Source organism: Clinocottus analis, unplaced genomic scaffold (genome assembly GCF_023055335.1).
Source record: "Clinocottus analis isolate CAN_PGR_092001 unplaced genomic scaffold, fCliAna1.0.p SCAF_26, whole genome shotgun sequence".
Taxonomy (NCBI): Eukaryota; Metazoa; Chordata; class Actinopteri; order Perciformes; family Cottidae; genus Clinocottus; species Clinocottus analis.
In genome coordinates this window covers 660,336-685,515 of record NW_027175998.1, presented here as the reverse complement: position 1 = coordinate 685,515, position 25,180 = coordinate 660,336, and the positions used below count along the sequence as shown (strand labels likewise).

Below are 25,180 nucleotides of genomic sequence, written 5' to 3'. Positions count from 1 at the left end.
CCCTCATTTATAAGCCAGAATGCCTGCAGTGTTTCTACACTGCAGGCATTCCTGCCATCATGAATCTGGAGACGTTGAAAGGGGTCAGACAAAAGTTAAGCTGAGCCCCACTCAGTTCAAGAACCAATTCATGATATGACCTCATCACGTGACACAACAAAGGTTGGTTTCACTCAGCAGCCTTGAGTCAGGACACAACACTCTTAACAGTTCTGTTTGTTTCCAGCTTTAGTCCAAAGGGGGAACTGTTGAGCACTATTTCCTGCAATATGCTGCCATTTCTTGTAAATGGTGTAGGGGAGAGCAGCAGGTGAAGTGTGGAGTTCTGCTGGGGGAGAGGATATAGCAGCTCAAGTCTGATAAACAGTAGACTCTTTTGCTGCCATGTGGAGCAGTATGACTGACTTATTTTCATGAAAGTAACTCATTCATTTCATCAATTCATTCATTCAAAAATGTATCACTTATGCTTTGTTTACAGATTTGTAATTTCTTATAATTGTATTAATTTGAAGTTTAATTAATAACAGACACAATTGTGAGTCAAGTCTTTCATCATGTTATCAAATGAAATGCTCTCTGTATAAATATAGGTGATTTTATAGAGTAATTGCACAAAAAAAAACTGAGTTGCTAAAACAAAGCTAATTTCCTCATATTGAGAATGTGACATTGTCTTAAAGCAGCTGGTCACGTGCATAATTTAAGTAAAATATGTAAGCACATACTTAGAGTGTCTTTTCTTTTATGGTCTTTTGCCGAGTTTGGTCCCTCTTAATATCCCAAATGTACAACATATTAACACTTAAATTTAAAGAATCATAACATACAATACAGTGTCACTACTAAATAGTTGGGGCTTTGGCAAATTACTCTAAATGATAATTGATTTGTGACTGACATTAAAATATACCAATAATCTTATTCTAGACCAATATTCATGACACTTGTAATTATCTTTAATTAATATATTAAAATGTGATTAATCAAACGGCATAACAGCTCTACCCTAAAAAAGTCAAGAACATTTTTGTACTCCTGAACACATTTACCCGTGCAGCTCAATTTACATTTGTTAGGCGCAGCTAACAAAAGTAGAACTGCTACCTTTTCCTGTGTTTACTGAAGGGGAGGGGAAGCTGTGTGATGCTCAGAGAAGTGCTGCCATTTCTTGTAAATAGGGGAGGGAGGGGGAGAGGAGCGTTTATGTGCCATGTAACACAGGGACTTTCTGTACAATACAGCAGGGACGGATACACAGGTCAGATAATCAGGACACAAACTGTGATACTGAATAAGCTTTTTTTTAAAGGCAGATTCAAACAGAACATACAAGTCAATGAACAGTGGGAACTTACAAAGCAAAATTAAGTTTTAGGAAACGTTGTGACAAATAAGCCAGCATGTGGTCAACAACCTTTCTCCACACAAGTTTCATATTTATTTGAGATATATGAGTCATTATCAGGACTGTATGCAAAGTTAAATGATTGTCTTTTTGATCAGTATTTTCAATTTGAGGTCATGTATGTGTTTTTGAAAGGGCTTTAGGTCCAAACATTTGAAAGTACTCTTAAAAATGTATATTACACTAAAGCTTTATTAATAACTGAATGTGTCATGTGACAAAGCTTGTGTGATATGTTTAAGCTATATTAATATCTCTTGATGAATTCATCTTGAATATCTAATGTTGCTTGCTTTCTTTGTTAGACTACGTACGTATAGTCATCCAAAATGATTAGACCATATTGTACTTGGTATGTATTCTCACTTGTACTTATACAGTTGAAAACTAATTCCACAACCTGAACCTCTATAAAAAGCTTTAGTTTCACTTTCCATTTGTGGGCGTGGTTTAGTACATATAGGGTTCTATCAGAGCTGCAGGAGACACACTCTGAACAGTCTGAACTTCAGCTGCAGTATCTTCACCACTCTTTAACCCAAACATGGACAGAAATTTAAGTAAGTCAGAACCTGCAACCTTGTTTAAAGTACAGTGATTGTATAGTGATATAGCAGTACTCACTGCCCAATCTACTTGCATGAGATGTTGCTATGTACCTCCAATTAACTAATACTTTATTAGACTTACTGGGTATAACTGCTAATTTATATAGTTTTTTTCTGACTTTAGTAGCAAGACTGTAACCTGATTACACATTCTGGAATACTTCTTTTCTAAATCATGATTTGTTGATCACTAGAAAAATGTAAAATAAATAATAGTTCGTCAGATGAAAGTAGTTTTTCTTCTTAAGAATGTGAGTCTGACGTTAATTTCTTTGTTTTTTGTCATTATACTGTAATTTGGGAGGGAGGTTCAGTTGAACCTTGTCTTTGATGTATTAAGTGATGTGACTGACGTAAACTCTTTTATTGCTTAAAAAAATAATTTATCAAGAAAAAATATTCATTGTTAAAATCTTAGAACCCTTAAAGAAATGTGTCAGTGTGGATAGATGGACAGGTTTCTAACTTGCAGTTCCACATTTAGCTGACAGAGGGAGTAGTTTAAAAGCCCTGCTGCCTTTTTTCTCTAAGTGGTGAACTGAACATTATATGGAACTTTGGAAGCCACATTAGATCACGGAGAGAAAGTCTGATGAGCACATTTATTTGTCTCAAATGAAAGTTTGCAAGTAATGTTGTAAATTGGAACCTCAACAAATTTAATGTTTTGGCTCTGTCAAAGCAGCAGAATAGATGTTTATTTTCTTTTACATCAGTAAAAGCTGCTCTGAGAACAATGTGTGTTCAACCTGATGTAGATTCTAATTCAGTGTCACTCATTCTTCTACACAGGAAGCAGCAGAAATAATGATGAGGAGCTGAGGATAGTGATGGTGGGGAAGACTGGGATTGGGAAGAGTGCCAGTGGAAACACCATTCTGGGACGACAGTGCTTTGAATCAAAGTTTGGTGGAAAGTCTATGACTGTAGACTGTTCCAAGGGCAAAGTGACAGTGGACGGGCAAAAGGTTGCCGTTATCGACACCCCGGGCCTGTTTGACACCAGGTATGGCATGGATAAAACAACTCAAGATGTGACCCAGTGCATCTCTTACGCTGCTCCTGGACCCCATGTGTTCCTGGTGGTCATCAGGCTGGGCAGATATACTGAAGAGGAAAAACAGACAGTGCAGAAAATTCAAGAAATCTTTGGCCAGGCTGCAGACAGATACAGCGTGGTCCTTTTTACTCATGGTGACCAGCTTGAAGGCACTATTGAGGACTTCTTGGAGGGTTGCCCAGACCTGCAGGAACTTGTGGACAGATGTAATGGGCAATACCATGTCTTCAATAATAAACTGAAGGATCACTCTCAGGTCACTGAGCTGCTCCAGAAGATCATAAATGTAGTCCAAAGGAACGGAGGAAGCCACTACACTACTGAGATGTTCCAAGAGGCAGAGAGGGCTATCGAAGAGGAGAAACAACGCATCCTGAAAGAGAAAGAAGAGCAAATACGCAAAGAGAAAGACGAAGTGGAGAGGAAACTACAGGAGGAATATGAACAAGAGATGAAGAAAATGAATGACCAATTTCAGGCCGAGAGAGAGAGGGAGCAGGAAGAGAGAGAGGAGGAAATGAAGAAGGAGAGGGAGTGTATGAATGCGGTGATAAAGAAGGAGAGGGAAGAGAGAGAAGCACAGAGAAAGAGAGAGGAAAATGAGAAAGAAAAGCAGATGGCAAACATGATAAATACAATGAAGGAACAGCATCAAAGAAAACTGAGAGAAGGAAAAGAACAGGTGCAGTCAAAGCATGAAGAAGAGGCCAGAGAGGAAGCTGAGGAGTCTAATCCATTATATTCTCTGGTAAAAGCTAGTGAATTACTAGTTAAGGGTGGCTTGGCAGTTGTTCTAGGAATCAAAGAATTAGGAAGAGCAATTGAGAGATTGTTTACATTCTGATTGTCTCATGCATCTGAACTCCTTGGAAGCCACCAGAAGCTCAGGAATATATAGAATAAAAATGATTTCATCAACAGAACTATAATCTATTCCCTGTTTTTAATTCCCAGGTTTAATGATAATGAAAGTGATTTTGTTAAAGTAGCGCTAAAGACTATTGGGCTTCATATTATACTCTCACATTGATCTCCATTTTAATGATTTTTTTTAAATAAGGCCAAAAGTAAATGTATTTAAGTTAACATTTCAAAGTATTACATGTTCATTCTTTTAATAATAATATATCATTAGTATTTAATCAACCATACAGTTTGTAATCAAATCATTATTTTCACAATTTATGCTCGCTTGGTTCCCTTCACTTGCTGGTCCACTTGCTGGTCCACTTGGTATATGGTATATGGTATATGCTAAACTCATTTAGTAATAAACATGTGATATTAACACCAGAACCTTTCTTACAGTCATAATTAACTCTTCAACCACGAGTTCAAAGGTCGAAGTCTTCATCTAAAGTTTTACTCACTACTTTTTATGAAACAGTAGTTCTTTACACATAAAGACAAATTGCTCCCATAGCTGTGCCATGTTGTCATCAATTATCATTATGTTTAAAATAAAGAATGTGTGTGTGAATGTTAATTACTCTTGATAGGCAGGTAGAGTCCCTCCCATCTGTGTATGAATGGGTGAACAATGACATGTAGTGTTAAAGCACTTTGAGTGGTTGGAATAATAGAAATGGTCTATACAAGTACAGGTCCATGTGTTTATCGTTTGTGTGTTTTGAAGTAAATCACATACCTTGTGTTCTACTTAGAAGTAAAAAAAAAAAAAAAGAAAGAAAGGGAGACATTAATATTCTATATGATTTTACTCCTATTATTGCATTCATGTAAAAAATATATTAACTTTTATTAAATATTAAACTTTCATATTGATCTTGGCTTTTGATCAACCTGTGAATCTACCTACTTAATCCACGATATGATGATTAGGATGGTAAAGTAAAAAAATAATGCATTGGAAGTGCACAAGCCATCTCTGCTAGTCAGTGGAAGCTCTGATTAAACTTGTATGCAGAAATGTGAATCGTATTGTTATGTAATTAGGCTGTTTACAAAGATGTGTCACGGTTCAAAGGTTCAGTGGCCTGCTTCAGGTCTTCGTCGGCCTTCTTGGTTTCTAATCAATTTTCTCACCCTACCATGAGCTAAACTGGCTGGAAACACACTGATAAAGTGCTATAAACAATATAAATGATGCATTATATATGATATTCATGATCTGGTTCTAATAAATGATAAAAATGTAAATTCCACACATGCTTCGGACTACCCATCATTCTCTTTCTGCTGGTCTCCAAAGTTATAAGCCCCTGCTTCCCCTCCCACATGATCAAGTTTTAAAATCCATCCACTCCATTTTATCATAATAGCCTTGTCATTGTTGAACGATGTGCTTATTCCACATATATGTATTTAAACAGACACACACACACACACACACACACACACACACACACACACACACACACACACACACACACACACACACATACAGACACACAACCACACACGCACAATCAGATACAGAGACAGAGATTAGCTCGATAGAAAACAGCAAAGGATCTGAATCTCTTGTTGGCCTTTTGCTGTGAACAGCCAGGCTTCTGCTCACGCAACAATTGACAAAGCACATTGAGTATGAACCTGGTGTAACTCGAAAAATGGGCTAAGAGGTGGAGCAGGTTGGAGCTGAGGGAGCTGAATGAAACCTGGTTGCTAAAACACAGCCAAGCTCAAAGTACATAGATTACATGCAATGCTGTATAGATTCCAAGCATAACAAAGGTATGGAGAAAAAGTGCTATAATCAGACACTTTACTGTACACTTGAGAACTTGTTTACCATCATTCTGAGCAATAATTAACTCTGCAGCACCTGTGTTTTGTTCTGTCCCAGGACCTGATACCACTTTCTCGACTTCTTTCTAAAATATGACTTGTGAACTACTCTCAATCAGAGCTGCCAGCAGATACCATTCAGATCTATTTCTTCCTGTGCTGCTACTCCCTCATTTATAAGCCAGAATGCCTGCAGTGTTTCTACACTGCAGGCATTCCTGCCATCATGAATCTGGAGACGTTGAAAGGGGTCAGACAAAAGTTAAGCTGAGCCCCACTCAGTTCAAGAACCAATTCATGATATGTCCTCATCACGTGACACAACAAAGGTTGGTTTCACTCAGCAGCCTTGACAACACTCTTAACAGTTCTGTTTGTTTCCAGCTTTAGTCCAAAGGGGGAACTGTTGAGCACTATTTCCTGCAATATGCTGCCATTTCTTGTAAATGGTGTAGGGGAGAGCAGCAGGTGAAGTGTGGAGTTCTGCTGGGGGAGAGGATATAGCAGCTCAAGTCTGATAAACAGTAGACTCTTTTGCTGCCATGTGGAGCAGTATGACTGACTTATTTTCATGAAAGTAACTCATTCATTTCATCAATTCATTCATTCAAAAATGTATCACTTATGCTTTGTTTACAGATTTGTAATTTCTTATAATTGTATTAATTTGAAGTTTAATTAATAACAGACACAATTGTGAGTCAAGTCTTTCATCATGTTATCAAATGAAATGCTCTCTGTATAAATATAGGTGATTTTATAGAGTAATTGCACAAAAAAAAACTGAGTTGCTAAAACAAAGCTAATTTCCTCATATTGAGAATGTGACATTGTCTTAAAGCAGCTGGCCACGTGCATAATTTAAGTAAAATATGTAAGCACATACTTAGAGTGTCTTTTCTTTTATGGTATTTTGCCGAGTTGTTACCCCCTTTGGTCCCTCTTAATATCCCAAATGTACAACATATTAACACTTAAATTTAAAGAATCATAACATACAATACAGTGTCACTACTAAATAGTTGGGGCTTTGGCAAATTACTCTAAATGATAATTGATTTGTGACTGACATTAAAATATACCAATAATCTTATTCTAGACCAATATTCATGACACTTGTAATTATCTTTAATTAATATATTAAAATGTGGTTAATCAAACGGCATAACAGCTCTACCCTAAAAAAGTCAAGAACATTTTTGTACTCCTGAACACATTTACCCGTGCAGCTCAATTTACATTTTTGTTAGGCGCAGCTAACAGAAGTAGAACTGCTACCTTTTCCTGTGTTTACTGAAGGGGAGGGGGAGCTGTGTGATGCTCAGAGAAGTGCTGCCATTTCTTGTAAATAGGGGAGGGAAGGGGAGAGGAGCGTTTATGTGCCATGTAACACAGGGACTTTCTGTACAATACAGCAGGGACGGATACACAGGTCAGATAATCAGGACACAAACTGTGATACTGAATAAGCTTTTTTTTTAAAGGCAGATTCAAACAGAACATACAAGTCAATGAACAGTGAGAACTTACAAAGCAAAATTAAGTTTTAGGAAACGTTGTGACAAATAAGCCAGCATGTGGTCAACAACCTTTCTCCACACAAGTTTCATATTTATTTGAGATATATGAGTCATTATCAGGACTGTATGCAAAGTTAAATGATTGTCTTTTTGATCAGTATTTTCAATTTGAGGTCATGTATGTGTTTTTGAAAGGGCTTTAGGTCCAAACATTTGAAAGTACTCTTAAAAATGTATATTACACTAAAGCTTTATTAATAACTGAATGTGTCATGTGACAAAGCTTGTGTGATATGTTTAAGCTATATTAATATCTCTTGATGAATTCATCTTGAATATCTAATGTTGCTTGCTTTCTTTGTTAGACTACGTACGTATAGTCATCCAAAATGATTAGACCATATTGTACTTGGTATGTATTCTCACTTGTACTTATACAGTTGAAAACTAATTCCACAACCTGAACCTCTATAAAAAGCTTTAGTTTCACTTTCCATTTGTGGGCGTGGTTTAGTACATATAGGGTTCTATCAGAGCTGCAGGAGACACACTCTGAACAGTCTGAACTTCAGCTGCAGTATCTTCACCACTCTTTAACCCAAACATGGCCAGAAATGTAGGTAAGTCAGAACCTGCAACCTTGTTTTGAAGTACAGCGATTGTATAGTGATATAGCAGTACTCACTGCCCAATCTACTTGCATGAGATGTTGCTATGTACCTCCAATAAACAAATACATTATTAGACTTACTGGGTAGAACTGCTAATTTATACAGTTTTTTTCTGACTTTAGTAGCAAGACTGTAGCCTGATTACACATTCTGGAATACTTCTTTTCCCTTAAAATCCTGATTTGTGGATCACTAGAAAAATGTAAAAGAAATGATAGTTAGTCAGATGAAAGTACTTTTTCTTCTTAAGAATGTGAGTCTGACGTTAATTTGTTTTTTTTTTTGTCATTGTACTGTTATTTGGGAGGGAGGGATAATAGTCTTTTGGAGGGAGGTTCAGTTGAACCTTGTCTTTGATGTATTAAGTGATGTGACTGATGTAAACTTTTATTGTTTAAAAAAATATTTTATCAAGAAAAATGTTCATTGTTAAAATCTTAGGCCCTTTTGTATGGGGCATTAGTCACGGGTGTATATTTTATTGTGGTAGTTTAAATACTCGGCACCGGTACGAGCAAGAGGGATTGATGATGCATGGGTGACGGGGAGATCAGACGTTTTTTATCGCTAAACTAAAGTGCTTTGTAAATAGATCAGGAAGACAAAATAACAACATGTAACTGGCATTAGTTTATTATTAAACGGGAAATAACCCCAAAGATATACAAACGGCTGGTCTCTTTTACTGAAGCGGTGTGTGAGAAACAGGATCTTAACCGTACCCAGCAGAGTGGCAGACACGTAGATCGGCCACTACACCTTTAAAGAAATGTGTCAGTGTCGATAGATGGACAGGTTTCCAACTTGCAGTTCCACATTCAGCTGACAGAGGGAGTAGTTTAAAAGCCCTGCTGCCTTTTTCTGTAAGTGAACATTTTATGGAACTTTGGAAGCCACATTGGATCACAGACAGAAAGCCTAATGAGCACATTTATTTGTCTCAAATGAAAGTTTGCAAGAAATGTTGTAAATTGGAACCTCAACAAATTGAACATTTTGGCTCTGTCAAAGCAGCAGAATAGATGTTTATTTTCTTTTATATCAGTAAAAGTTGCTCTGAGAACAATGTGTGTTCAACCTGATGTAGATTCTAATTCAGTGTCACTCATTTTTCTACACAGGAAGCAGCTTAAACAATGACGAAGAAATGAGGATAGTGATGTTGGGGAAGACTGGGATTGGGAAGAGTGCCAGTGGAAACACCATTCTAGGGCGACAGTGCTTTGAATCAAAGTTCAGTGGAAAGTCTATGACTGTAGACTGTTCCAAGGGCAAAGCTAAAGTCAACGGGCAAAAGGTTGCTGTTATCGACACTCCGGGCCTGTTTGACACCAGGTTTGGCATGGATAAAACAACCCAAGATATGACCCAGTGCATCTCTTACGTTGCTCCTGGACCCCATGTGTTCCTGGTGGTCATCAGGCTGGGCAGATATACTGAAGAGGAAAAACAGACAGTGCAGAAAATTCAAGAAATCTTTGGCCAGGCTGCAGACAGATATAGCATGGTCCTCTTTACTCATGGTGACCTTCTTGAAGACACTATTGAGGACTTCCTGGAGGGTTGCCCAGACCTGGAGGAACTTGTGGATAGATGTAATGGCCAATACCATGTCTTCAACAATAAGCTGAAGGATCGCTCTCAGGTCACTGAGCTGCTCCATAAGATCAGAAATGTAGTCCAGAGGAACGGAGGACGCCACTACACTACTGAGATGTTCCAAGAGGCAGAGAGGGCTATCGAAGAGGAGAAACAACGCATCCTGAAAGAGAAAGAAGAGCAAATACGCAAAGAGAAAGAGAAACTGGAGAGGAAACTACAAGAAAAATATGAAAAAGAGATTGACAAAATGAATAAACGACTCCAGGCTGAGAGAGAGAGAGAGATGAAGGAGAGAGAGGAGGAAATGAAGAGGGAGAGGGAGTGGAGGGAGTGGGAGAGAAGGAAGCAGAGGGAGGAAAGAGAAGCAGAGAGGGAGGGAGAAGAAAAGGAGAGAAGAAGGCACATAGAACATGTGAGGAAATGTCTCCAGGAACAGCGTGAGAGAGAAGTGGAAGAGGAAAGCGAAAAGTTCAGACAGCTAACAGTGGTGCGTGCTGAGAGGGATGAAGGTTGTACAATTCTCTAATGTGGTTTTCCTGTTAGTCTTTGTATTTGTGTGCTGCAGTGAAGTACTGAATCATGTCATTTTTGTTAATCATTACATAATTTATTACATCCCGCAATGATCAATTTAAAGTCCAAAATATGTTGAATTTAAGATTACTACTGCCGTTTTCTCCAGGCTGATAAAGAGAGGGAGGGGAAATAGAGAAGGGAGGAAATAAAAAGGGAGAAGGAAGAGAGAAGCAGTGAGAAAGAGAGGAAGAGGAGAAAGACAATGAGATGGCAAACATGATAATCACAATGAAGGAACAGCATCAAAGAGAACTGAGAGAAAGAAAATAACAGGTGCAGTCAAAGTATGAAACAGAGGTTAGAGAGGAAGCTGAGGAGTTTAATCCATTATATTCTCTAGTAAAAACTGGTGAATTAGTAGTTAAACCTTTTAGTACTGTAATGATGACAGACCGCCTGGTACTTTTTGTATTATTTATATAAAAATGTAAAAATATAACTATGTCAAGAAATGTCTTTTTCGCAAAATTATTTTGCTCCTTTTTCAGGAGAAATGTAACAATCAAAATCTGGCAAGTATTAGTCATTATTAGATGTTTTAAAGGCTTACAACTGTGTAAAACCTAAAAAGTAAAGAAACGTATTTGAATTTTCTCTTCTAAACAATTAAAAAATGAAACTGAGCAAAGCTTTTGAGATTACAGAAATTATTTACTTTGTCTTGTTTTACATTGTTTTGTTTTCATAAACCATTGAGTGTCCATGTTATGGGATGTATCCATGTCCAGGTGTTTTAGAGATTTGTTGATCTCTCTGAACGAGTTCATTGGCCCTCATACTTATCTGAAAGCGGCTTAAATGACACCAGCTGAAGGAGACGATCAGTTACATAGGTTGTTTGTCATGGTCAAAAAAAAGGTCAAAGTAGGGTAAAATAAAAACGGCACTTAGCTTGTCTGTGGCGGAGGGGTGAAAGAAAGCAGAGCAGACGCCGCAGCGAGCAGGGGACAAAGAGGCACTCATATTTTCTTGACTGGCTTTTCAGTGGTGTTTTGAGCAGTGTTATCAGTATAGTTTCTGAGAGTTCAGCCACTTGCTGGCCCACCTAAACTTAAGGCCACTTTCCTGTCCCCACAAACACAAAGAAAGACAGTGGGAAAATGGACTTGTACAACGCTTTCAGTGGTCTTCCGACCACTCAAAGCACTTTAACACTACGTGAAATCATTCACCCAGTCGCAGGACCTCGAAACGTGGTTAGAACGTTCATATGGTCTCTATGGTTACAACGGTGGTACTTTCAGTGAAAGCCGCCGTTGTTAGGGGTACTAAATTAGTTAAATAGTGAAACGTTATAATTGGCATGAGTCATGTTGAGCTTACATCAGTTTTCAGCCCGGGAATTCCAAGCTCAAGACCGGCCTACTTTTTCCATATTAGTGGAAATTGGTTAAATAAAGCAACAGTTCAGCTCTTACTATCCTGTAGTTTTTTTTTTGTTAATACCAGGGTCCAACAAATAATGTAAAGGTTAAATCCAACAATAATAATAAATTTAATCTGAAAAGTTAACAAAAAATATTCCACAAGGATAGGTTGATCAAATTAACAAAAGCAGAAATAAATCAATTGTAATCACTACTTCCTAGGCAGTGCACATCCATACACAATTAACAGACATGAGACATAAATAATATGTAGTTACTAATAAATAGCTCATTTTGGAAAACTAAAAGCAAATTGCAAAACAAAACAGAAGAGAACAGTGCAGATATGTGAGCATCAGGTTGTATCAGTATTGGTGACTGCAGTGAGCTGCTTTCCTCTACACATCTTTTTAAAAAGTTGTAGACTTGATACAGCCGCTCTCAGTTCACTCTATGTTGAGATTAGGTTTTTTTTTTCAGTTTTGAGAGACGTAACAGCAGAAAAGACACTTGGAGACTTCACGGAGATTGGCTTTTGGCAAACCGCCAAAAATCGGCGAGTCGCGCATGCGCAGACTAACCTGTTACTGGCGTACCGTAACCATTTACCCGAAAGTACAAGCATTTCTCTATGTATTTATTAATTACTTAGTTTTATCTGTGTGTACTTTGTAAAGTGTGAAGCCAGCAGCTCACTGCTGGGTACAAGATACAAGTACTTAAATGTAATATTTTGATTGGGAATGCTATTTTTTCTTAACCTGGCTTTTTCAGGCCCTCCTGCCCTCTTCCTCCGTCCATCCTCCCTGACTCGTATCCTTGCGGTCGGGCCGGCCCAGGGTCCGTGTACGTTGGCCGGTCCGTGTACGTTTTGTTCGTTTGTTTTTCCGTTCATTCAAGAATACGGAAATACGGAAAGGTCCGTGTACGTTTTGTTCGTTTGTTTTTTCATTCATTCGAAAATACGGAAATACGGAAAAGGTCCGTGTACGTTTTGTTCGTTTGTTTTATCATTCATTCGGGTTGGTTCCATAATGGACCGAACCAACTCTATTTGGGAGCGGTGAACATATGCGGAACATGTGTAGCCTACTTTAAGAGAAGATCAACTAACGTGACAAATAAAATTCTTGACCGGCCCAGAAGTGAAGCGGCCCACCGGGAACTCTCCCGATTCTCCCGATTACCCACCCCGGGCCTGGCTTACATAATTGCATAATTATTAAAATATAACAATCTTTTTTTTTATATACCCCAGTGGTTTTCTTCTCACAAGAGCAGCGGTCCCCAACCCAGGCCGGTTGGTATTGGGCCGCGCAGAAAGAAAAAAATAATAATAATAATAATTTTGAAGCAGAAAAAAATATATTAATATATATATATATATATATATATATATATATATATATATATATATATATAATTGTATTAAGTGTTGGAATAAATGTTAAATATGTAACTGCAAAGTAATGTGTGATACCTCTTTTTGCATCGAATCATATGGGGATGTTTGCTAAAATTGATTGGCTGGCCCTACCCAAAAAAAATCCACTAGCCGCCACTGAATTCCAGGCCGCAGCCTATTGATGTTTGTTTTGATCCGCACGTACATGAACTATCAGGCTTTAAAAGTGATAGCTGATAGATTAAAATAGTGATGGCTTAAAGCAGCAAATTCCATTGTGAAAAGCAAGAAACATATTTTTCGTCACTGTCTCTTACTCTCTGTCCACTTTTCATGCCCGTGTCTGTGTGTGTGCTCAGTTGTCTGTGCGCCTGTGACTGTGTGCATTTCTGTATTTCTTCATCTATTTCTGTATATATGTGTCCACACGTATTTCTTAATTTATTATATTCTGCAGTTATATGCAAATGAGCAGGGGCGGTCCGAACCTCTGTCTAAAGCATGATTTGTGTGATTGGTGTGTGTGCCAGCACATACACCAATCAGACTACTGCCTTTTCTCCCTCTGGTTACCAGAGTTATCTCCTCCTGCACCACCCCCTCCTGGTGAGTCCTGTACTCGCACGTTACCTTTACTCCTTGAAGAAAGGAAGAGGTTTCATTAACATATATACATTTACTTACACTATACAGTTGCGTCTCATCAAGAAAAGGAGCGATGCAAGAGGCACCATATTTACTTCTGGTCCTTTACACTTTGAATACTTATGAGGATATATGTACTGTATGTGTAGCAGTTGTGTACTCTATCTTTTACATTGTGTAATTTTTTTAGTAAAGTAAAGCAGACTTGGAGTTGTATTGGCTTCACCAGCCGTTATTCCCCAGTGGATTCGTGACTTGGAGATGACAAGATGGTAAGGGCCTGGCAAAACAACAAAAACACATCAGCTTCTCATAGCCCACCTCATGGTCATAGCTCTGGTACACAGAGAAAACTTGTGGCAGACTGGGCAGAGCACACAGACATTTCAACTTAACATACCTAGCAAAACAACAAAAACACATTAGCTTCTCATAGCCCACCTCGTGGTCATAGCTCTGGTACTAACAAAAGAAACCAAGATCATCTTTAAACACAGCCACACATAGTAAATTATATGAACAAATATACAGTTATTTAGCTAGCACAACAGAGCTCAATACAGATCCACCTACCACAAAGAAAACGTGTGTACCCACTCGCTCCCCGCTAATTAGTCTGCTCTCAGAGCGTTAACTAGTCTCTCAGAGCGTTAACTAGTCTGCTCTCCTGATCGTACGCCGTATCAACGTGTGACTGTACAGCAGGAACAGGGACCACAAACACATTATTCGCTGCTGACATTCTCACCAAAAGTCATTCCCCCCCAAAATATCAAAGTTTACACGAAACATGTGTAAGCTATTATAGTGTGTACGTAAACAGCTAGGGCTTTTATTGTGAAGGGGAAACGGAAAGAGAGGAGGATTTGTTCGAGTGAAATGGGAGACAAGAATAAAGTGGCTGCCGTCTTGTCTTACTTGACGGAGCAGCGAGTTATTTTATTATTATAAAAGTATAGGCGCTAGATTAACCCCCGCTACACGTTTGGTAAATGTCAAGCTTGAAATGACAACTAACGGTCGCGCAATTTAAATCTACCTGTTATTTTGAGTGCCCACTGATATGAAACGCTGGTTAATGTAAACAGGCTGTACAGTACTTTATTGTCTGAATAAACTACCCCCCTCCCCTCCCCGTGACTCACTTTCAACCAATCAGAATGCTTGATTTGATCTACCCGTATTATAAATGTGTATATGTGTGTGTAGATTACATATAATCAGGAGTTTGAATATGTCTATGGACGAAACAATATGTATGTATGTATTATTCATAGTGAAAATAAATTGCTTGTGATTCTCTGTATTTTTCTTATCACCGTAATCATTTATGTATTCCTGTATTTATTTATACATTTATTTTAGTATTTATTTATTCCTGTATTTATTCATGCATTTATTTATTTATACTTAAGTCATTTTGTGTCCTCCTTACTGGACCACGTCTGAGCCTTTCTCTCTGTCAGTTCAACGCAGTAACCTCCCATCTGCAGCACTTCACCGGGAGCAGCCCTTCACCGGGAGCAGCGCTTCACCGGGACAGATGTCGACGTTTCTGCTCTGAAGGGACAGTCGGCATGTCACCACTGTATCAAATATGAATGCACTCATGTAGAAAGGCGCTTCAAACGTTCTGCAGTTCCATCTAAGCGGTACGTATTCGCCATAGATTGGCTTCATTCACTGTAGGTATACCTTTGAGGTATTGTCTGTGTTTAAGGCCGCTCAAGACACTTTAGATATTTTTGTCAGTGCGTTGGTTGGCTAATTTTAACATCATGCTACCACGCCTTAAACGCGATGTGTCAACGGCCTGTGTGATAGAGGTCGTGTAGAAGGAGGGATGCTCGTTCGTCGTCAGCAGGGGTGCTCTCGCTCTCTCTCTCTCTGTCTCTCTCTCTCTCTGAAGGATACATCCTCAAATCTTCATTATTGCCTCGTTACAAATTGGGAGACGGGTGGTCTTTCTTATTACAGTTTCCTGCCATCTTAGGCATCCCTTAGGGGCGGCTGTAGCTCAGGGGGATGAGAGGTCTCGGCTTACCGCAAGGTAGCCGGTTCGATCCCACAGCTCAAACGTCAAAGTGTCTCTGCACGACACTTAACCCCTCGTTGTTCCCCAGGTGCCTCACAGGGCAGCCCACTGCTTCTTCATAAAGGATGGGTCAAATGCAGATTAATAAAAGTGTTTCTTTTCTTTTTCTAGAAGCTTAAAGCTACAACTTCATTAAGGCTTCATTTTTTCTTTTTCTTTTTTGGGTATTTGAACAATCTGTTAACCAATGAGCAATTCAGGACTTGCTTCACCTTAGTTTTTCTGAATTGCTAAGACTATCAAGCAGTCAGTAAACAATAAACCAATAAATAGAAATCACATTGTTCAAAACAGTTCTCGGGGAGAAGTAGATTTTTAATCTCAAAACTAATTTCATATGAACGAAAACATGTTCTATTACAGTAGCTCAAAATTGATCAGAAATTACTACTGTGCTTTGCCCTTTGCAATTTATTTTGTTCTTCCTCTTCCTTGTACCCCTATTTTTACAGTACTGTACTCTGCATCTCAAAAAAGTGTCTTTGTTTCTTTGATACTGTAATTCTTGTTTTTTGTTGATATGAACCTGCAACCTGTCAAAATCTATTGAGCAGTCAGTACTGTAACAAATAGAAAGCACGATGTTCAAGGCCATACGATTTGTTTATTGTGCATTATATATAGCCTGCAATGCACTGTAGGCCTACTTCAGTATACAGTACTCGTACAGTAAAAGAGACAAACATCAAAGAAGTGAACATGTCATCTAAACTGGCTTATATTGGTTGTGTCACATCATTTGATACAAGTGAAGTCAATTTTGAGTGATTTTGTTTAATCAATGACATGTGTTCTCTATTTGTATTTGATTGTTGCCACTTGTGTTCACCAGTATGGATGACAAGTGCATTAGAGTGCAGAATGTGTTTTGACACTGAGAATGTGTTTAGAGTTTTGATGAAAAGTCTAAGTGAGATCTGCAAATTGTGTTTTACCATGTGAAATAGTTTAAGGTATTGACAACAGACTGCACAATTAGCTAAATTAGTTCAGGCAACTGAGAACTTTGTTCAGCTAATGGGTTTTAGTGTTTTAGCAATTAAGAAAAACTGTAAATAGGGTAATAAGCAAGTTATGCTCTTTCACTTTCTAATTGTGAAAAGTTGCAACTATGAGAAAATGACGCTACTTCTCTTTTTATTTATTACCTCAGTAAATATTGTAAACATAGGTTTATGGTCTCAATCTCTAGTTTCAAGTCTTCTTCAATACTGCATGATGTTCATTTAGTAAATGATGGTCCAGTTTTAGAGTCAGATAGATCATAAAGCAAGTTTCAGGGCGAGGCTACAAGGTGTAGCCTTGTAGCCTCAGGTAGCTACTGAGGCTACAGGTAGCTACTGCTGCATTGTCTGAGAGTTGTCTGTGTTTTCATCTTACAACTTTTACCCTTTTACAGTGTGTTTTCACTTCATGAAAGTTAAATTGTAACATTTTGGACGCCAAAACATGTCCTGTTTAGCGTTTGGTTGTACGAAGCTCCACCCTCTCTTCTCACTTCTGTTCAAAAAGCCAACATTGCCTCCAGATCATCATTGTAAATGAGAATGGGTTCTCAACTGATTTTATCTGGTTAAATAAAGGTCAATTAAATGGTGACAGCTAAAAATCAAAACATCAGTCCACAAAACGTCATGGTAAATTCGACCAGTTATTCTACCAGCCCGGGGATTAAACCGATGACATTTCCGTCACAATCCTGCTTCTGTAACAAAGTAAAAACAACTTAATTGTATAGCAAAGTCTTGGACAGAGAAAGATAAGTAAGGAGTTACGTGTTAGATCAATCGACCTCTGATATTGATTGATACACTGCACCAAAGCAAAACGAGCTCAAGCTTTAAGACTGTGTTTACTTTCGTACAATAAACGTGTACTAACTGTCTGACCTCACAGGCATGGCGCTGTCTCGATTGTTGTCATCTCTGTCATTGTCTGACCTCATACTCTGAAGGCCAGTGATGACATCACTGGGGCATTGTCTGACACTTCCCAATTCCTAACCGCATTACCATGGCAACCGGAAGAAAAGGTAAGTGTGTGTGTGTGTGTGCGTGCGTTCATGCATGTGGACATCGTATGAAGGGATCCACAGGAAATAGTAGAAAAAGGATGTTTTAATATTTCTTAACATTATCTGCATTTGATGGCTCCCTTCCTTCATTTTTGTTTCAATTAACCGTAATGGTTCAGACACAAAGTCTGAAGTAATTTCAGACATTGAATAGATTGTTTTTCAAAGTAAGACCAGACAGCGCCACCACAAAAGAGTCTGAAGTCACAAAGTTGAGTACTTTGTCCTCAGAGCCGTTGGTGTGTTTGATGATATAACACAGCGTGCCTTTATAGGGCAACTGCTTACTATGCCTTCCAGTAGCCTACTACATACTAACATTTTCTCAGATCACTTTTTGAAATGCAACAAAATAGAGATTTGGGCATATCATTTTGTTCAATAACAAAACCAAGGAATGTGTTTTTAACGACTGACTGTTCTGCTGTCTTGTAACACTTTCATATCTGTAGCAAGAATCTCCCTCTTCAGTTCAGAGGCATGTGCTTTTCTTAGTTAGCTTTTAGTAGCTGTTGTAGAATAGTCACAATAGTGCTTTCCAGCTGGAGGTAGTGGCATTCTATTAATTTATTTAGATGTTTCTGTTAAATGCTCTCTGTTTGACTTTGCGTTACATGATTTTTAACAAATTAAAATGAACTGGGTAAAGCTCACCTTCTCATACAACACAGAAAACCGGGACATTTTTAACAAATTTTTCCTTGAATTTTTAAAAAAAATAAATAGATATGTACAACGTACATATCTATCTATTTAAAAAAACATTCTATAAAATATGTGTTACGGTTTTCACTTCATTGCAATGTCAAGACGCGTCCTTGTATTTAGCGTTATTATTCATCACATCGTCATGATTGTGCCTGCCTTGGTTACAAGATTTAACACCTGTATTTTTATTACATCCCCAGGCTCCACCTCTAGGGCCGGTGGGGTGCGTTTCCCTGACGACGATGAGCCCCCCGGCTCTCCGACGCGGAGAGATGACGATTCAAATCTCTGCACTCTCGTTGCTATCCAGGAGAAGGATGGCAGCTATTTAGTCAAGGTGTGTCCATGTGTGAGGGTGTGTGTCCATGGAACCAGAGGGCTGTTTCTTCACTATGAAGTGAAGAACATACTGAGAAATATCAGCTGAATGTGTTGCTCCCCTCAGTTTTACACAGTTTGTTTTAGCTTCAGTTAATTGTGTAACTTTCTGGCTGCAACTTCACTGTTGTGGGACACTGTCTCTCAGGCTGTTGTTTCAGCCGTTTTCAGTATGTTAGCCACTGCCCATTCTCCTTCACTGCCTTAACTCCATTGTTTCCCTCTCTAGGCGGGTTTCCTGAAGAGCTACCACTGCTATGAGATTGTCTTCACCGTTCCAGATGTCCCAACTCAGGGCAAAGAGCTTTCTTGTCTTCCTTCCTCCTCTCCAACCCGGAGGTTCCCCAACCTCCGGGTTCAACGTATCAACACACTTGAGGGTATGTCCAAGCATTCAGAGCAGTTTACTGTTTTAATGGGACAGGATCTGTGTAGGCACAAAGTCAGAGAGTCTGAAGGGGTGACGGTTGTGATCTTAATTCATAAAAGATTGTGCATAAATAGATGAGTGGCTGGTTGCTAGTGGTATGTAGGTCTACATCAGAGGCATCCTCACTGTTTGGTTTAATGCCTTTGGTCTACCATGATGACTTGCCAGAATGGCTATGTGCTCTGGCTGCTTGAGTATTTTCTTAATCGTGCTTTTGGAGGACACAAGGTTAAAAATCTGTGGTCATCAGGCAGACAATAAACATTGTGCATTAGTAGCAGTTCTAGTTACAACACACTCAGATCCGAAAACACAAAGGGAAATATGAGCTGACCCACAGGGTTCCAGACGAGCCTTTTTTTTAGAAACACATGCACGTTTACTGATAGATTACTGACTTGATCAATGGTGGCCAGTATTCTAATTGGGCCAAAGCTTTTGGATGGTTCACCACCAGCTTGTCAGTTATGCTGAACTAATGAACAAGATGGAGCCTGGATGATGCTGAGGAGGAACGCAGAAGTGCTCCTGAGTCACTCGCTCACAGACAAAGACATTTTTAAGAGTGATTCAACAGCATGGCACCAAAATCTAAATCCTTTAAAGGAGTATACTGATATTGTTTTATATTCCCATGTGACTATTATGCACTTGGGCCATCGTAGCTTGTCATGGTGGGTCCCGGAGCCGGACTAGTTGAGAACCACTGCTCTAGCAAGCATCCATAAGAGGTGCTATAGAGCAACGGTCCCCAACCTTTTTTGCGCCACGGACCGGTTTTGTGTCAGACAATATTTTCACGGACCGGCTTTCATGGTGTGGGCAACAAATATGACGTAATAAATATGACGTAATAAATATGACGTAATAAGGTGATACGACCGACATAAAGCAATCTAAAGTGCATAAATATACAACTCACCATTACACCAAATTAGTAGGAGCCCTGAGTTGTTGAAATGGAGGCAGGTTTTCAGAGCTTTTTTGGCGATCTCAGGATAATTTGCTCCCGTAGCTGCGACTATGGTGTATGAAAGTTAGATAGTCATGATGTGGCACCTTGCATGGTAGGTCCCTCTCATCACTGTGTGAATGATTCCTATCATACAAAATCAAACCATTACATAATTGTTCAACCTGTTGTTATCATAATACTTCAACTCTTTCGGCAGTGAAAACAGTTTTGATTTTTTTTTTAAACAACGTTGAAGTTTTCTGAGCAACCACGTTTTGTTAAATGGATATATTCAAAAGACAATACAGCAGAGAGACTCTGTAGTCTGAACAAAGACGGTAAACTTGTGTCTTCCTATCAATCTTGATAAGAGGAGACATATTTGCAGCTGAGTATTTTGCTTTATTTGTGTTGTTTATTGGTCTTAACTTGGCTTTCTTCATGGAGTACGTCTTTCATCACTGTTTCATCGGCAAAAACATATCCAATGAGTCTAACTCACTGGCACAACACATCAAGCGACTGTAGTTGTTGAATGTAAAATATATTTATTTTATTCTATATGGATGCATTCCTAAGATAATTTATAAAGTCTGTGCATGAAATATGTAGCATGCCGCTCAGGAGACACTGTTTTGATGCAGCAATAAGGGAGCAATATCCTGCCCAGACAAAGGTTTCCAAGAGTGAAGCACTACAAGTAAATACTACGGTGCCTCTCTCATCCTGCATCGCTCCTTTCCTTGATGAGACGCAACTGAATAGTGTAAACGTATGTATGTTGATGACACCTCTCCCTCTCTTCAAGGAGGAGTAAAGGTAACATGCGAGTACAGGACTCACCAGGAGGGTATGCTGCAGGAGGAGATTACTCTGGTAACCAGAGGGAGAAAAGGCAGTAGTCTGAAGGTCAGATTCCAGGCCAAAGTCATAGGTATGTGACTTTAGGTAGATTTGGCACACACACACACGCGCAGACGCACACACACACACACACACACGCACACACACACACACACACGAGTATACAGTGTGTTCTCTACACATTTGCACTGACACACATCTATCACGTGTTATTTGCTACTCCCATATTGACTTCGCAAGTAGACAGCAAAATGTTTTTACAAAATATCTTCCTGATTTTTATTTCACTACGCTTTGTAGTGTTGCCCGTTCATTGTTGACGGTTATGCTGTTAGGTCTGGCAAAAATAAATAAATCAAGACTCAAAGTAGCTGCGAGGATTTAGGAAATAATACACACATGTATGAATGCATGTACGAGTCCAACAGATTAGGAGGAGACTGGGGTGTTGGAGGGAGCAAAGTGATGGGTCCATTACACAAAGGACATTTTGTCATTGTGTTACAGTAGTAAAAGAACTGGTGTCAAAAATATAATGAATGGTGACTGAATTAATTTTAGCTGCTTCAGTTTTAGGGCCCTGGTGCTGTGCATGCTGGCTCACTGTCACACTGTCATGGTTTGAAGGGGCATGTGAATGGAACAGAGATATGTTAAGTGAAAGTGAAAGTTAAGTGAAACTTCACATCCAAAAAAAAAAAGATTTAAATCTAAGATCCATAATGCACCGAGCAGTGTTCTGTTACAGAAAGTAATGGACAACAACGGTATTAACTCAGCTGTAATCCCAGGAGTGAACACAAACTCTCCCCTTGCCCTCATCCTTTTTTCTCTCTATGTACAGACCCACATCACGGGACTCCCATGCTGCTGGAGGGGGTGACATGTCTGGATGCTCAGAAACACACCCACAGAAAGCACAACAGCGACCGTGAGAGGATATGATAAAAAAAAAAAGAAAGAAACAACTTTATTTGACTGGGAAATAATGGGTCTGTGATGCGATCTTTTCCTATTGTGGCATTGCAAAATATTTGTCAGAAAATGACAACATCTCTTCAATAAAAAAAGGTGAAATACCAGTCTGCAGCTCTGATGTGCCTGTTGGTGGAGGTACAGTCACAAACACTCAACAGGAGCAGGCACTCACACATATATGCATTCAAGACATAACATGGAAAAGTCACGATCAACACCACACATACAGTAATAGACATCATAATAAACATGATAATTTTACCCTACCAAGGGAAAATCTAATGTTCTCATAATGTTCCTGTTCCTTAACTATGTGCAACAACACTCATCAAAACACAGGACATTTCTGTACATCAGAACAACAGACTTGCACAATGAGAATGGTGCAATAATCAATATTGTTCGATCTTTGCAAAAAATGCCAATGGTGGTTTCATGAGTGTTGCTGAGATTTGGAGTCAGACAGATGGTATGTTGTTCCCGTACTTCTAAGTAGCCATAAATGAAATGATTTCCATAGAAATTGTATGTATTTAAACCTTGGCTTAATATTTAATTTGTGTAATATATGACATTGCATTACAATGTTAAACAGCACATTACTATTACATTGTTGTTTTGACAGCTTAATAAGCAGAAAGTATTATCCAAAGACTTGACTAAGTTATGTTTATCTCTGGGCAGGAAATTATATTATCTTTTATACCTTAAAATAACTTTACATTTTTTGTCGGGTCAAAAACATGTATTTGCTTTAAGCGTCTGTGTATTATGACAGCTGACATCAAATATTACAATAAAATGTCATGTTTGAGTTGTTTTAAATATACTGTGAATGTTGTAATAGCAAAAAAGATCGCAGTTTTCGCAGTGTTTGTCACAAAGAGTAACCAATTGAACTGGCCCGACAAAAAACAAAGACATTTTAACTTCTGATGAAGGGAGCTGTAGCCAAACGTGTTTAAGTTATTTATTACAGGAGGAGACCCAGTTATTGGTGTGCTGTGTGATTACACTAAAATAATGTGTGTATTCCTGGTAAATAAGCTCCATGCTAACTTTTTACTATTAGCGAAAACCGACACCATTTCCCTTGAAATGGATGTTGAATTATTGCAGAAAATCTTGGTCTCGAAAACCAACATTTATGATTCTTACAGGTTTCGCTTAGCAGTCTTCACAAATAAACACAATTTCTATGATCATTGAAGCATTAACACAATCAACAGTAGTAAAAAGCTAACATTAGTGTTGTAACTTGTTTCATTACATGACTGACTTTTATTGTGAAGAGCTGTAAACAAGTAATGCTTTTACTTTGAAAACAGGAAGTAGACCGATGTGTGCTTGTTGACGCTAACAATGTTGATGTTACATAGGAAAAGTAAATACATGTCGGATGCAAGAGCAAGTTCTAAATCACTTGAACAGTTTGTAACACCGAACTTGAAAGTAAAGTGATTCCGTTTATACACAACGTGTCCTGGTCCTCCTTCGAAGCTCCACTTCATTACAATTAGGCTATGAAGGAACTTCACCAAGGTCACCACTAAGCAAAAGGAGGACGAGGTTCACAAATGCATTTTCTAGTTTTAGATTTTCATTTCTGCTCTATTGTCATTGGAATGAGTGTATTTTCTAAAATTTAGGCTAGAAGACATTACTTAATGTAACTAAATGTCTTAGCAAGCTGTAACAACTCCAAAAAATGTAGCTGATTGCATCACCTTTTTTTTAGATGAGCAGTTAGCAGCTTGCCCATTAGCGGCTGATTGTAGTCAAAGCTCCAAACTATATAATGTGCTGAAAAGCTGTTCACTATTGAACTGAGTCAATAATCTCTTCTTGCTAACATAACATATTCTCTCAAACATACAGTAACATTAGAGCTGCTAGTTGCAGAGCTGCATTGTACTGTTTTTGTTTGTCATTCGTCAAGTTTATTTGGCCCTAGAAGTTGAAGTTTTTATTGACACTAATTAAATCCCAATGTATTTTTCCTTGAATTGTTCAACCTAAAGGCTAGTAGGCTTCATTGTAACACCAGTTACTCAACATGAACTTATGAGTTTACTGGTGTTTGAATAGAGCTTTAATGCCTCTGATCTAAAAACACATTTTTATAGGAACACTCAGAGTTTAATCACCAAATATGACAATTGTGGATACATGTTGTGTTTGTGTAGACATTGTGAATTGTGGAAGTGCGACCTGCAGTATGTGGTGCTCTGCCACCATATGTCCTTTTGCACTTGTGCCCATAATGATGATACTGTTTTTCTGTTTACTTGATGTCAATAAAGTATCCTCTTACATGTGTACTGTGCAAGCTCATGGCCTTTTCTGTGGTGCCTCATATCTTCTGATACTTCTTGTAGAATCGACAATTTTTCCGACGTCTTATTGGTAAAAAAATATGCACATGTGCCTTTCATGTTTTTTAATCGAATACCAACTTGGACAAATATATCATATAAAGTAGAGGTAATTCATTATTTATTAGTGGTATAACTAATGTTACTGCCTCGATGTTAGCTTGGCAAATCTGACTGACGCTGTACCATCCTTTTGTACATATACAATGAGGGAATCGTATTTGGACAGATTTGATTGTTGCCTCATTTATGTATTATAATGTATATATTTTGCTGACCAACAAAGGTATTGTTGGAAAAAATATTTCAGATTTTAGTATTCTGTTCTCAAAATACATCCATGTGGCCATGTACTGTTGAAGCTTTAAACCTCCATCAAATGTTTTTGGTTTCTAGTGGTTCCTTTATGTAGTCGTTAGAGATTTTTTTACATTTCTTTATCTGTAAACTATAACTAACAATTACACATCTGTGCTTTTTAAAGTTGGCTGGACTTTATGAATTCTGCTACACAAAAATGTCACACCCTTCCTCAAAGCATTAATACAGCTTGGAACCTTACAGCACTGATGTTGTGGTTACAGTTGTAATCTTTATTTTTACGCTTCCACTCATTCTAAAGGCATTTTGTGGCCCTGGATTTCAACTGAGAGTTTGAATACTTTTTATTTCTCAGGACTAAATAGGGCCAAACAAACAGAAATATTGTC

The 25,180-nt window shown here is 38.4% G+C and overlaps 3 protein-coding genes across 3 annotated transcripts; all 3 read left to right on the top strand.

The window, feature by feature from the left end:
* Positions 1 to 1,913: 1,913 nt before the first annotated feature.
* Positions 1,914 to 4,130, top strand: LOC137794912 (GTPase IMAP family member 7-like). Its single transcript, XM_068592053.1, has 2 exons — positions 1,914 to 1,968; positions 2,809 to 4,130. The coding sequence occupies exons 1-2, from the start codon at positions 1,953 to 1,955 to the stop codon at positions 3,918 to 3,920; spliced, it is 1,128 nt and encodes a 375-aa protein (XP_068448154.1). The 5' UTR covers positions 1,914 to 1,952; the 3' UTR covers positions 3,921 to 4,130.
* A 3,782-nt stretch (positions 4,131 to 7,912) lies between these two features.
* On the top strand, positions 7,913 to 10,688 carry LOC137794930 (GTPase IMAP family member 9-like). Its single transcript, XM_068592085.1, has 2 exons — positions 7,913 to 7,967; positions 9,140 to 10,688. Exons 1-2 carry the CDS (start codon positions 7,952 to 7,954, stop codon positions 10,144 to 10,146), a joined length of 1,023 nt encoding a protein of 340 aa, XP_068448186.1. The 5' UTR covers positions 7,913 to 7,951; the 3' UTR covers positions 10,147 to 10,688.
* Positions 10,689 to 13,831: 3,143 nt separating this feature from the next.
* Positions 13,832 to 24,411, top strand: LOC137794931 (adipose secreted signaling protein). The gene is made up of 7 exons (XM_068592086.1): positions 13,832 to 13,885; positions 15,080 to 15,265; positions 17,605 to 17,740; positions 18,691 to 18,827; positions 19,098 to 19,248; positions 21,062 to 21,187; positions 21,962 to 24,411. Exons 3-7 carry the CDS (start codon positions 17,722 to 17,724, stop codon positions 22,060 to 22,062), a joined length of 534 nt encoding a protein of 177 aa, XP_068448187.1. The 5' UTR covers positions 13,832 to 13,885; positions 15,080 to 15,265; positions 17,605 to 17,721; the 3' UTR covers positions 22,063 to 24,411.
* Positions 24,412 to 25,180: the final 769 nt, after the last annotated feature.

Bases quoted from the DNA above. Each gene is read 5' to 3' on its own strand.
- LOC137794931 (XM_068592086.1), top strand. The intron at 18,828-19,097 runs GTGTGTCCATGT...TTCCCTCTCTAG, and splicing joins ATGGCAGCTATTTAGTCAAG to GCGGGTTTCCTGAAGAGCTA. The intron at 21,188-21,961 runs GTATGTGACTTT...CTCTATGTACAG, and splicing joins ATTCCAGGCCAAAGTCATAG to ACCCACATCACGGGACTCCC.